The 14,684-nt window shown below is 42.9% G+C and overlaps 1 protein-coding gene across 1 annotated transcript in view; it reads right to left on the reverse strand.

Moving 5' to 3' along the window:
* Positions 1–13,712, reverse strand: part of LOC139306289 (ADAMTS-like protein 1) — a 55,512-nt gene extending 41,800 nt beyond the window's left edge. Inside the window, exons 1-2 of the mRNA XM_070930233.1 lie at positions 13,707–13,712; positions 13,161–13,277 (exon numbers count right to left, since the gene is read on the reverse strand). Of these exons, the coding sequence (XP_070786334.1) occupies positions 13,161–13,277; positions 13,707–13,712 (123 nt within the window). The remainder of the gene's footprint in view (positions 1–13,160; positions 13,278–13,706) is intronic.
* Positions 13,713–14,684: the final 972 nt, after the last annotated feature.

The following is a 14,684-nucleotide window of genomic DNA, read 5'->3' on the forward strand; positions in this document are numbered from 1 at the left end:
CTCTTTCACAGTTTACAAAACAAAATCACAGAGCACACGCTCATGAAAAGAAACCTCATGTGTCCTCCTTTAAGGTTAGCGTCAAGTCAAAGCTTGCCCAGGTGATGGAGAGGGAGAGGAAACATTTGGATGCGTGACTGAGGAGTAACCGCACAGGAAGAGAGCTGCAATGGATCAACGCACCCCCATCCCATCCCGCTCCCACATAAAACCCCTCTACCCTGTTTTCTCAGGAGCTTTTGGGCTTACAGCTGTCTAAATATGCTACTGTAGTGAACTCCCTACCAGTGAGGTGTTATACAGGCAGCGGCTGTTCAGACAGTAAAACCGAACAGCAGGAGAGGAGATGGAGAGGAGAGAAAAAGAAAATCCATGAGCATGCTGGCCATAATAGTGCCCAGCAATACTTCTTCCTATCTTCACCCCTAATTCTTCAGATTCTCTTTCTTTTACCTTGTTTATTTCAAATAAAAGACAGAAAATACACATTATAAATAAAGGACCACATTATGCCACTTACACATGCAAGTAAAGTTGCAAACAAATACTACTCACAGACACAAGCAAGAAAAAGAAAGAAGAGGGACACATACAGGGAAAATGCTCTGCTGCTGCTGCTGCACATATTTGTAAAATGTGTTCTCAAAGACATACCAATCAATTATGAGTGACAGCATCTTCATAAAGAAAAAGAGAAACTTTCCAATATTGTCTGCCGCAGCCTTTACAGCTCAAGAGCAGCATCTTGTGTCTGAGAGACAAAACTACAAGTCTCCTTAACACTCTCTCAACAGGTTGCAAAGACTGAGGAGCGCTCGTTCATTCGTTCATTCTCAAATGTGTTTATTCAGTTGAATGCTATGATTATGTTGCATACACTATTCTTTATTCAACAGCATCCAAAGTGTCAATGAGAAAGATCTGTTGTTGACTTTGACCTCTGACCTTTACAGAGAGGTCAGAGTCAGACGAAGGCAAGAGAAAAGAGACATTTCTTAATGGGACGGACCAATAAAATATTCATTAATGGTACATAGCAGGAGTAGTGTTTCTACAACTCGACAACTCCGAGTCAGACGAAGGCAATTCTACAATTCTCTGAGTTGCAAATATCAGTTTAAGTTCCCAGTTGCCCCCTACAATACACACACACACACACACACACACACACACACACACACACACACACACCATGAGTCCATGGGAGGTACAATAGCAGAAGGACAAACACCGACGAGACTTGTCTGGAGTGTTTGGGGTGGTCTAAGCCCTCTCAAGTGTGGCAGAGGTTTACATAAACCCATGGCTTCTGGTATCAGACACAAAAATAAGAGGGTGTTAAAATAAATCCTCCCTCCCGCCCAAAGACCAGGCTGACGTGTCCACACATCACACATGTATGTATACACATTTTAAATCATCAGCAGACACCGTAAGGACAAACACTTTTCTCTTGCTTTGCTATCATCATCAAATTCCTGCAAACATGGACGTAAGGACACACACAAACAAGACCTGAAAAGAAAAACAGCTAGTGGGGCCCCTGTTAGTGTGTGTGTGTGTGTGTGTGTGTGTGTGTGTGTGTGTGTGTGTGTGTCTGTGTGCGAGTGCCAGACAGGAGCCGCAGGCTGAGCTCATCTAGAAGAGCTTCACTCTGCGCCTCACTCTAATTGGTATATTGCAGCGTGCCGCCATGCAATTGAGGGCGAAGCAGCGCCAGGCCTTAAAGCCTCTCCCTCGGCCCCCACCTCCATCTCCCACCCATCACTCCATCATACATGGCAACCCAGTGAAAGATGGAGTAGAAGAGAAGCTCCTCCGCCGTACTTCGTCCCCTATCATTATCCAAGTGAGGTCATTCAGAAAAGCAGATTGTGAGAAATGCCGCTCGTTTGCTTGTGGTTCAACCTGTAAAAAACCGAGGCGCCACAAATCATAACCTCACAGTGTACAGCACATTCTTCATGTTGAGGAAATAAGACTGTGCTGAACATTGCAGGGGTCAGTAGGAATGAGCTGAAAAAGATCTAATAGTTCTTCACGTCTAACTGAATAAAGATGAGCTCTTGTTGCTCTCTGCGCAGTATTAATGATTTCTTCAGTGATCAAATGATTGATGGCTTCATATTGTTACCGCAGATATTCATATTTTGGCTCCACAAGCGATGCGAAGATTAATACCATAAATCACAGACAATCTTTACAGACACACCGTAGAACAACACAATGCAGACGTTTCATCGGGGGGACAACGCAACCCCGGATAGTTGTCTTTAGTCAACTAACACCCTGGCTCTCGGCCTGAGGCCTCCAGACAATGTTTTCATCGGGGGGACGTTCATCGTGTGCTACGGACTCATAAATCTGGAGGCTTCAATGCTCCGCTGGGTCACCTTTCATTGTGATTTGGGTCGGGATTTAAAAAAAAAAGGGGAAAAGGAATCCAGGAAGTTCGCTTGCGTGTTGTAGGAGGATGCATATCCCCTAAAGCACCAGATGCTGCTCGATACAGGACTTACAGATAGGCGTTTTCTTCTTTTTGTACAAGGTCTGTATCTATTTCGACTTCTACTTCTGAGCGTGGTGAAACTGAGCTCAAAGTCCAAAGTTTTACTGGTTCACACACACACACACGCACACACACACACACACACACATACACACACACCAATGCTTAAATCCTGATCCTTTAAAATCGCTTTGGCATCACACATGGGCTTTGATTACTTTTGCTACGCTTAACATATCAGCTTCTCCAAATGCAGTGTCCGGTGCGTGCATCTGGGAAGCATCACTGGAATTAATACCACGTTGCCGTATGAATAGAAAAGGCCCTGTTTCTGGAAGCCTCCTCTACGCTCGTGTTCGAATCAGAGAGAACGGGCCGTGCCTCACAATCAGCTCGAGAGCATTTGTAAACCTCATGCATCAGTACTCAGAGAGGCCAATTAAGCCACAACCACACTGCCGTTGTTGTACAATGGAGAGGGTAACATGCATGATCTGTGGCCGCATGTCATCTAAAGCAAGCTGCCTCTGCTGATAGGGGGGAAGGGTTTATGATAAAGGCAAATTGCTGATTAGCTGAACATCCTTCAAACACATCTTGTGCATTACTCATCTGTGCTGCTGGGAATTGTGCTACCGTACATATCGTCATCATACCTAAAACTTTCCTTTGGATGCTCTGACTTAGTTTGGCAGAGGTCTTTGTGTACTTTGGATTTGTTAGCACAGCTGCAGTTTTGCAATCAAACAACACAAACTCAAGTTAATTAGCAGTAAATCATATCTTTTTTAAAAATCTTTTAAGTAGGCCCTCATCTGCTCTTGGGTAAAGTCATCTTATATTTGGCTAACCTGCCAAAATAAGAGAAGTTCAGTCGAACAATCATAAGATAAAGAAATTCCTCTGCATTCAATCTGCCTCACAACATTTCTGCAGAGGTCTCCCTCGTCTACAGTCGAGCAAGATAAGGCAGGAGAGGACTGTAACACTGCTGGTACAGTTTGTCTTTTACTAACCTCTAACCTGCCATGAGGGGGAAATGAGAGAGGTGAACCACAGAGAGGTATCAGTCAAACTGGCTTAGTCTTAGTCTGACAGCAGTCGCAGTCTTCGAGAGGCAAACTTGTGACCAGGTGGTTGCAGATTATTTATCATACTGTACTATCAAACTTTATATTATATATTATATTTGATCATCTATATGACAAATATATTACCATCTTACTCAGTTTGTGTATATTCATGCGTGTTCAAGTGTCCTTCTGCAGGGATTTTTGAATCATTTTGTTTCATATCCATCTCCTGTCTTCTCCACCAAGTCAAGTAAACTAATGTGTGTGTGTGTCCTTTCAATAAGCTATCAGAGATGCAGAGTTTTAGCACCAGACAAGGACCATCAAATTCTTCAAGAATATAATTTACAGACTGGCAAGCTCCATGGCTTTATGCCCTGCAGAAGATTACAGTGTGAACATGAGACAGTGTGAGAGTGAATGGGAGACCCAAAAGAATCTTTACCTACAACCTAAAGAGATCCTTAAATTATGCTAATTGGAAGTCAAAGTCTTACCTCCGTGTTGTATAAAGACTCGGTGTAAGTATGCCTTCTTGTGTTGCAAGCGCTGTTCACTTTTCAGCTTGGAAGAGTGTCAGGGTCATTATTCAATTTTGTGGTTTGTGAACAGATTACTTTCTCTCCCAGGGCTCCCTCAGAGCGAAAACTATCTGCGAGTGTGTGCAGGAGGGTGTGAGCTTGCATGTGTGTGTGCGTGTGTGTTTGTGGGCCTGCTGTAGGTCTGCACACATACACTCCATGGTTTTGATTTTCTCATGTTTACGCTGCTTACACCAGTTTGCAGTGATGGGTTCTCAGCATGCACCAGAGGGAGACCACCACGTTCTCACTGCGTAGACCAAAGCCTTCTTTCAATATGCAGTAAAACCAGAGATGTCGAGTTAAGCACCGGCCTATGAGCACCTTAAAATCCTTCAAGAATACACAACTTACACACACAGACAAGCTTCACTGTTATGCCCTGGAGAACAACGGAGTTTCAGTTACATTTTGGAAACAAAGCTTTTGCCGTCATTCAAAACTACTTATCCTGAGGTGAGGGACACTGTTGTTGATTATAATGCTGCAAAAGGGGGAAAAAAATGCCTCGTTGGACAAATGTTGAGTCACTGCAGTGTGAATTGTATCTTAAATAACAAAAATATCAATTACAAGGATGATGGGACCACAAAATCCATTATGTGGTAATAATCCCCTCATTTGTGCTACAATAGAATAACGTTTAGGATTGTTTGCGAGAGATGTAGTGATGATGATGTTTTGACTTAATTTGATGTTACACACTATCCTTGAAGGATTGCTGAACTGTATTTTAATGGTGATTTTCATTGATTAATCCTCTGGTTATTGCCTCGAGTAATCGTTCTATGAAAGGTCAGAACGGCCTATCACAACTTCCCAGAGCCCAAAGTGATGCCTATAAATTGCTTCTCAGATATATATACACCTATAAACAGTTCAAAACCTAAAGATATTTCATTTAACTACCATATATGACCCAAAAAAAGCAGCAAATCCACATATTTGAGACGTTGGAAACAGCAAATGTACTGTAATAGCGGACTAATAAGGCATTTTTGAGCCATGGTGGCATTAATTTCCCTCAAAGATACCACTACATAAGTTCATTAGGATCCTGAATCAGGCCTGACTCTATCAGGGATCAAAACTGTGATGGTTAAATTGCAACCCCAGCTGTACTGGATACAGCAAGCAGGGCATGGCTTTCCAGTTAGAAAACTGGGAGATGTGTATGTTCTGCTACTGTACTGTATGTGCACACCCACTACCACACAGAGCCATTAGAGCCCACATCAAAGACAGGGATCCGTTTTGGGTTGCACCTTGCCCTAAACTCTGCTCCGCATGGGTGGCAGGGATCCTTCAGCAGCAGGTCATTACTGCTGTAACTCAGGATAACACTGTTGCTTACACTGGATATTGGCTACATACTGCAGGCTGCCTGAGCCAAGTGTCCACTACGGACACCTCATACAAAAGCTTACATTGGAGAGCCACTGAAGTCATTAAAGTTAGTAACTACCACCCTGCAGTTTATTTCAAGTCAAAAACCACAACGTGAAAAAACAACTTGTCCTAGACACATTTTTGTTTTAAAGCAACATCTCTGTTGACTTTTTATAAACAGCTCTAAAGTCCAAGAGTTTGGGTGGGGGACTCCCATCCAGAACAAGAACTTGTTCGGTTGAGATGTTATGCGGCTGCAATATTCTGTAGCAAAATTTAAATTCCCTTATTACCCGCTTGTTCAACCAGAATGAAACCACATTCATAGCAAAGGCCTTGAATGATCTTGCCCACGTGCCCAAACACACATGCAGAACCCCCCCAAAAAAAGGGAAAAAAAGAAGCTTAACAGTAACAATCGCCTCCACTTGGAGGCAATTAGTACATGCAGTGCCAAAATCCTAGAGCGAAGACATCCAAAAATTCCTGGATGAAACCTTTTGGCATCAACACGTCCCCATTGTACAAGTGTGTCTCTGTTTGTGTCTGTGCATGCCTGCGTAAACGCCTGCCGAACGTGGAGCAGAATACAAACATCTGCGACGGGGGAGTGCGACCTGAAATGTAAACAATTAGAAATCAATCATTCGCTCAGAAAATGTGTGCGTGCCTTCACACGCCGAGGAGGAGCAGATACGGCAGAGGGTGAGGAGAGAAGAGTGTGAGGATGATGGTGGAGGGGGGGGGGGTTACCCATTAATCAAAGACATAGTTTTGGATGCTGTGCATGTGCAAGGTGACATGTGATAGTGTTGAATGCTAAAGGCGCAGAAATCATATACACATGGATTCCCATATTGCACAGCACTGTACATGCACATGTCAGCATGCAAATACAAACAACTATGGGATTACATGAGGGTGGGAGTGTGCGCGCAACGGTAGCCAGCAACAGACACACTACTGGCTGCATGCATTCACACACACCCACATTTGTTATGTGGGTGTTGCGGTGAGGTCTTGTCCCTGGTGGTATTACCTCAGCACTACCCACATTGCATTGGTGTGAGACCACATCAAGCGGGGGTGGGGGTGGGGTATTCGATGTGGCGCTGTGAGGGCCAAGGCTTTACTGAACACATGTGTTGATGGAACAAACACAGAGGTGAGAGAAAGATCCCCAGTCCAAAGCCACGTGGCTTTACACCACATTCACCAGCACTCAGCACTTTCTTCAAGAGGATCTGGGACCAAGCCTCCAAACAGCACTCGCATGTGCCAAACACCACTCGGCCAGCCAAAGCGCACAATTCAGGAAGGCAAATGTCTCCTAATTCACTGCTCGCCTGTACAATGGACATCGTTTCTAGTGCATTGGCCCTGTCTCGCAAACTGATTTCAGCAGAGTCAGGGTATCTTTCAGATAGCTGGCTACGCAAAAACAAACACTGGCATTCACGGCTAACTGGCGTCACGAAAAGCAGTTATTAACTCGCTGTTTGGACTCATGGTCTTCTAATCCAACTGCAGCATGAGCGGCTTCACATAGAGGCAGTGTTTCTAATAAACAACCCAAGTCAATCGCATGCAACATGGACAGATCCAGAGAGTTTCATTTCTCTAAAGAAAACAACTACAACAATGAATAAATATGAGGCAAAAACAATGATTTCACAAGAGGAGGATGGGACACATTGTGCTTTTTATTTTTTATCTACAGTGGGTAGAGATGAGTGGGAACTGTATGAAAACACATATACATTAATGTTCTTCTGCTCCACTAATGTATGTTCATAGTGTTCCTTTGTGTAACGTATGTAAGTCAACAAAAAGAGCACCATATCAATATCTGCACAAAGTTTTTTCACCTCTTATGATCTGTGCATCAAAGTTCAAAATGATGATGACACCATTTTGAAGAAAGAAAGATTTTTATATGGTTGTATGTGACAGCTTGCAATAACCTGATCATTTCTAAGCTAAAGGAACAGTTGGGAAATGCGCTTTCCTCCGAGAGTTGGATGAGAAGACCAACCACTCTTATATCCGTGCGGTAAATTTGTAGCTACAGCCACCGGCCAATTAGCTTACCCTAGCACAAAGACTGGAAACAGCGAGCCTGGCACTGTTCAATGCTAACAGAGTCTACCATACTAGCAGAACAGGGACCCATTCTTTAAAACTTATAGCACTACTAGTGACCAAAATCTCCACAGGGTACCTTTAAGGCTATAAAAGGTTATGTACACTGGCTTTCACTACATTAAAAGCTCGTAAATTCCCTAAAGCTTTAACTTGAAGTGGTGTTAACACCAGGGGGCACAGCACGTAGTGGAAAAAAACTTGAGCCTAAACATCCTTTCCGACTGCCGAAACTAACATGCCCATCCTTTTAATGAAGACAAATGAAGTGTTTAATTGTGCAAGACCGTTGCCCTTTCCACCTGGCGCTGCGTGGAAAACACAGCTGCCAAGACAGCGTGCAGCTGAGTGATGGGCCTCTCTCTCTCGCTACGAGCTGCTGCTGCCTTGGCCACTGAGTGCTCCCCATGCTTGCCACCCCAACTGGCCCTTGGCCCCACTTGCCCAACCTCAATTACTCCGAACCCTGACACCCTGCCAAAAGGCGGAACCGTCTCGGCATTTATTCAACCCGAAGGTTTTTTTAAAAGGAAAAAAAATGCCCCCTGACTGTTACTGCCTGAGGTGCAATTGAGCATGTAAAAACATTAAGGCCCGAGTTGCTTGGCATGTGATGAAGTGAGAGAGGCAGAGGGCAGAGAGGAAGAGACGTCTAACAAAACATCTAACATCTCACAGAAAGATGAGAGGGAGAAAAGGTGAGAAAATAAAACAACAGTGCAGAAGGACATAACCGCCATTCCATGAAACATGTGAAGACAGGCAGAGTGGAAGTGTCCTCACACCGGGCCTCAAGTCATTACTGAAAGGTGGGGCTTTAATGGCTACCATTACCCAACACTTAACTGTCACAACCCATCATTTCCTGGCCATTATTGTTGTGGATAACACAACATGTGACCAATAGTAGCAGTCAGCGCATTCTGACCCTCGGTGTAGCGTGAGGTGGTTTACAGAGCAAAGGACCTAATTAGAAGTACTCAGTGAGTCTCTACTGCTGGAGCTGTCCACATCCTTTACTTTAGGTATATAGATTTTCAGAAATACAAGTAGTAATTAGAGCCCAAGTAAGCTCTTGGAGGTAACTAATACAAGTAAACAATAAACATTTTTTTGCTCATAATCACAAATCCACAGAGAATAATCACCCAACTCTTTTAGCTTGTTTTGGTTTACAGCCAACAAACTCCTCTCTCATCAACAAAGTTCCCAGCAGGCAGAGCTCTTAAACCACTGAACCCTACCTGCCCAGCACCAAACAACAAACAGGCAAAAGTTAGCAATTAGCTGGAGAACGCAGTGGAACATTTAGCTAGCTCAAGACATTTCTCTCAAGAGTTGGTGGAGACCAAACCAGGAGACTAAATAGTGCACTTAGTTCCAACAGGCAGCCAGAAACACAATACATGTTGCTCCCTGTGTACTGAATGTGAGAACAGGCAACTGTAGGCTTACATGTTAGCCTTAACAACTTCACCAGGTGCTAATGTGATGTTGCGTTTTTAGCTTGCTCTGCTGCCCCCTAGTGGCCGAACATTAAATTCATGCAGCTTTAAACAGAATCTGACATGACAGTATTGTTGAATTTGTATTATTGTGGCAAAGAAGTGTAAAAGGCTTTGACATCTTTTGACAAGTCTGAAAAGTTTCATGTGTGTCGGGACGGATAGGTGTGTTTAAAGCAAAAAGCATACATGGAATAGCTTACATACAGTTACTGAGGTCAGCGCTGCTGGTGGGAATCTGCTATCACACAAACACAACTAGAAACTCACACACACACACACACACACACACACACACACACACACACTCATCTGGTAAATGAAGGATCACCTTTCAGTAACCCAATTTAAAGTTGTCTGTTGACAGGATGATCATATTTGCCGTCTAGACTGCAGCCAGCTGAGCAGAAAACCTCCATTTATTTTTTCCAAAGGCTGTTTCTCTCTCTTCTATATCCCAAGTCTCAATTTCACTTTCTGACAATGATAAGAAGTTTACAACACTTGTTCTTCTCTGTCCTCTTTTCTTTTTCTAGTTCTCCGTCAATCACACCTGTGCGTCGCCTCTGGAGCTGAAACTTCAAGAGATTGGGTTTCAAACTCCAGTTTAAACCTTTAAAAGTTTGAGTTTCACAAAGATAAACCGTTACAGATTAGTTCTGTTCTTAGTTCTCCCTGCAGGTAAATAAACCTGACAATTTGACAAAACTTAACAGAGAGTTTGTCACCTCTTCAAAACATATTTTGCAGGTTTTCAGTTAGTTGCTGCTCTCAAAACTGCAGCAGATCAAACTAACGCTGGAAAAAGTCAATCACGGCCAAACAATGAGTGGGCATAGTCGGAGCGAGATTTATGACCAGCTTTTCTGTTTATCTTTACAGTCTTACTCATTCAGTCATGTTGCAGAGAAAAAAAGACTTTCCCAGACTCGGCAGCCAACATTTCAGCCATCAGACCCCCCGCACACTTAGATTCAGGAACTTCTCAACCCAATAAACCTACTTAATAATTGTTTATGAATACTGACATTGCTGAAGCTCTACAGTACATGCTTGCCACCACATAATAAATATGGGTTAATTTACAGTGCAAAGGTATGTTAGGCCTTAGCTGTTTAAGACAGCTCTATTCCATCGAAGTAGCTCGTGCTGAGGCTGCCAGGAAAAACACTTCCCTTCGGAGAGAACAATTCATCTGTGGCCCTCTTGAGGGATAGGGGTAAAGGGTGCTGGGGAGGTCAGTCTTATTGCCCACCAACCGACCCTGGCAAAAGTTAAACAAGAGAAAGCGAATACACTTTGGAGTCTGATATCCGCCTCCTGGGTTGCTTGCTAATTAAGCTGCGTTTGTCTTGGCTTGAAATCAAGCTTAATATTGAACCAAGATCCTACACAGAACAGCGCTACAGGCGTACAGAGACCGAAATCCACTGAGTGCAGAAAGGAATCACAAGTGTGGCTCCTGGGAGTCTGCAGGCTCCCCATCTGAAGACATGTGAGCATCATACATGAAGCAAAGGATGGCAATTCCATTTAAGAAACCACTTTTCAACCTGTCCTGTCAGTCAAATTAATGTGAGATAAAACTTGCAGGCTGTTACATCAGCCAATAATTAGGTTCTGACCCTGAACATCCTGTAAAAGTCATACTAGATAAAGTCAGTCTCTGTCTTTTTTTCATTATCATGGCATCAGATTAAAATGTTAAAGTGCAGTAGCTGTGTAACAAAAACAGAAGTGATTACAACCATTTAAGTTTGAAATAAAGTACTATTGTTTAAAGCTAGACGTTTTTGCCAAATAACAGTGGTTTGAATGAATAGTTAATTTTGGAAAACATGCTTAGTAATTTTCTTGCTGAGAGTCCACAGCCATAAGTATGGTATCAATTTTGTGATCTCACTAAGTGTGGAGCTAGAGCCAAGAGGCAATTAGCTTAGCTTAGCATAAAGACTGGTAGCAGGGACAAACAGCCAGCCCGGCTCTCTCCAAAGTTCCAACACAAAAGTTCAAAGTTCAACATAAATGGGAACTTTGCTCTCTGGCAGAGAGTTAGATGAGAAGAAGGATATATAAGGCTACAACCAGCAGCCGGTTAGCTTAACTCAGCACGACTGGACACAGCAGCTAACCTGGTTCTGTCTAAAGGTAACACAGTCTGTCTACCAGGACATCTGAAGCTCACTATTTAACAAGTTGTTTGTTTAATCAAACAAAAAGTGTGTAAAATAAGTGTAAAATTAACAAATACACAGGGGGTTAGTCTAATTGTGTACAGGTTAAACATATCGACAGACTTATTGGCCCTTATTGTGTAATGTATGTATGTAATGACAGAGGCTAGCTGTCACCCTGTGTCCAGTCTTTATTTTTAGCTCAGCTCACCGTCTTCTGGCTCTAGCTTCATATTTAGCACACAGACACGAGAGTGGTATCGCTCTTCTGATCCAAGTCTTGGAAAGAAAGCAGATAACTATAACTTTTCATTTAATTTACAGTAAAGAGGAAAGAGATATTCTGTCACCACCAAGGCACCTTATTTGCACCTGTGTCTTGATGGAAAAAACAATGCAACCAAATTCGTTCTCATGAAACCCATTAAGAGCCGCTGAGGCTTGGATGGCATGAACACACTATGTGGGAGTGGATATATAAATACCGTTTGTGTGTTGTTTGGTTTGAAAATCACTTGCTGATGCAAATTCAAAAATTTGCTTGAGGTCAGCGCATCATAAATCACACATCTGCTTGGTTACAATATGAAATCCAAATGCTGTAAAGATAGCTGTTTGTGGTTTCTAACTACAGCACTGTAAGTATGTACCACTGCATTTACATTCTTGACTTCTAACAGTTTTTAAATGTTTTTTCCATTAAGTCTGCCTTTGGGATATAAAAAATAATACTGTCAAATATATATCATTTTAAGATACTAGGTAGGGCAAAGTTAACATGAATATTACACTGACTAATAAAAAAGGTTTTCTCTGAAAGAAAGCATGTCCAGAATGATCTCTGATCTCCTCTTAAAACTGAAAATGACTTCTGCCCGCGGCTAATCTGTAAGGCTATCCCGCACATGTGAATGTTCAAATAAGCCCTCATGATCCTGCTTTAAAGTGTGATGGCGAGTTCAAGCAGATCATCTGTTTCAAAAGAAATGTCACTATATTTGATCAGTGTTCAAAGGGTGTCAAGGGCTGCTGAATATTCTATATGTTAAAAGGTCAAAGGGTCATTTCGCCAAGCGTGGAAGCTTGTGAAAGGTGTGTAGGAAGGACTTTTCACCTGACGGCAGAGGTCATACATGTGGGTAAGCATATATAAACAGTCAGGTTAATTATAATGTCCTCACAGCAAATAGAAAAAATCACCTCAAGACAGCATTCCTGTTAGTGATAACGTAATACCGTAACCAAAAACCTTTGATCAATTTTAACAGATTCCCCCAGGACCAATTCCATCACAAAGGAATGACGAGATAAGCGAGCTGGACCTTCGATTTCTGGGACAACAGCAGCTCAACCCTCCCTCCCACCTAATTAGATAAAACATCTGGGTGAGAGATCGGCTTAAGAAAGCTGCTACGGCCAGGACTCATGTCTCACCAAAAGGTGATGACAGAGTGGGAGTAATGTGATGCAAAAAAGCCACCCCACCCTAGAACGTGCAAACCAGTGTTAAGTGTGTGTTCGCATGTGCTGCCCTGTTTCACATCAAGCTAGGTCAGCCCGCCCTCCACTCCCAATGTCCCACGATCATCATTCATTTGTATTCATTGCAGTATCGCAGGTGTAATATGACATATATAAACACACACAGATTTATTGCCTGATTTAGTTTTATCTGACATTTCAATTGATTACTTATCTAAGTCAGAAAGGAAAAAAAGTGTTGAAGTTTACATTTGAAACTGAAAAGCACACCGGTGGAGTTCAGTGTTTTCTGATCAGGCACTTACAGAGTCTTCTGGTTTTTGGCTGACATCGTGGAGAGGCTCTTCTGGAAGGTGGTCTCGTCGAATCAGAGTGAATTCCCTTATGAACACTGCGCCCCCATCGTTGGCCCAGACAGCAACCTGAAAAACAAAGATCCTATCAGAGGTTGCTCAATAAACCACCTTTTCACTACAAACGTACACAAAAGCCACAGGATTCTTGGAGAAAGATCAAGGAGGCAGTGCGACGGCAGGGTTTTCGCCCTGCTACAGGTTTAAACACTTTCAGACCTTTAGACTTTTGGTTTGAAATCATGTTGTTATATAAATCTGAAGAAGTGTTTGGATTTTTTTTGTTTTTTCAACTTCAGACATTGTGGATCATGGGCATACCTTTAAAGATACCTTCAAAGATAAAAAAAAAAAAAAGAACAGGGTTTGCCGCTCTGCATAACTCAGCACAAGGGCTACATGTATTTCAGCATCTTGCAAGTACTCAGGAGACAAGGATTATACCTGCAACTGACTAGCAAGTGACTGAATTATACTACTATACTACTTTTCACATACCTTCATTTTTGGAAAACAAGCAAAATATATAACAACTATTGTATAGATACAAATCTGGGATAACAATGCTGTGTGAATTGGGTCATTACATGGGAAGTAAGTGTTTTAAACATACTGTATGGATTCTTCTGTATGGGGTTAAAGAAAAAAGAAATGAACCACTAAACCCGAGCCCAGTGATGCAACAAGCTCTTTGTTATTCATACCATAGTGTTTCCACCAGACCATGCTATTTCACCACTGGTGATGGTGGGAAATGTAAGTAAAATTGTACGAAGACGTCTGTTTCTGTTTGCAATCATTTACTGAGCATTGTGCGTTTTTTCTTTTGGTTTGTGCTCTCAACCGCACATCCCTCTTGATGAGGGGTATCTCTGGAGGAATTCACAGCAGAAGAGATCTGATATCAGAAGACGGTGCAACCCACCTCTTCTGGGAGACAGGGTGAGGGGCATCTTGGATATGGCCCATTAGCAACACAGCAGGGCCCGCATTCTCGAGGATGCACAAATTCACAGAGTGGGGGCCCTCAGCTGCTCTCCGTGGGTCATAAACACCCTGTAATGACCCGGGTCAACTGCCTGCCTCCCAGGCTTGTGCCAAGGCAGAGCGAGGCAGAGCAGGGGATGTGGGTTTGGGCTACTTGAGGTACTTCACATTGTAGGGGGTTGCAGATTTTTAGTTGTGGGCGAAGGGGGGGAAAAAAGTGCTGCTAGGCAACTGCAGCAAAACGTACACTAGCTTTGTGTGGGAAAGAGACAGAGAGTGGACTCTTAAATAAGACAAATCAAATCTGTTATAAAGCCCTACACTCAGCACTGCTTTAGCTGCAGTCACTTAGCCTGTGGAGGCAACTGTAACAACACATAAGTCACTGCAGTAAAATGTGGGCAAAAGCCTCCTCGGATGACCAAGATCAGAATGTATAAGCACATTTCTGTTGAGTATGGATATGCACATGTGGCAGCTGTTGGGCCA

The sequence above is a fragment of the Enoplosus armatus genome, chromosome 23, assembly GCF_043641665.1.
Source record: "Enoplosus armatus isolate fEnoArm2 chromosome 23, fEnoArm2.hap1, whole genome shotgun sequence".
Taxonomy (NCBI): Eukaryota; Metazoa; Chordata; class Actinopteri; order Centrarchiformes; family Enoplosidae; genus Enoplosus; species Enoplosus armatus.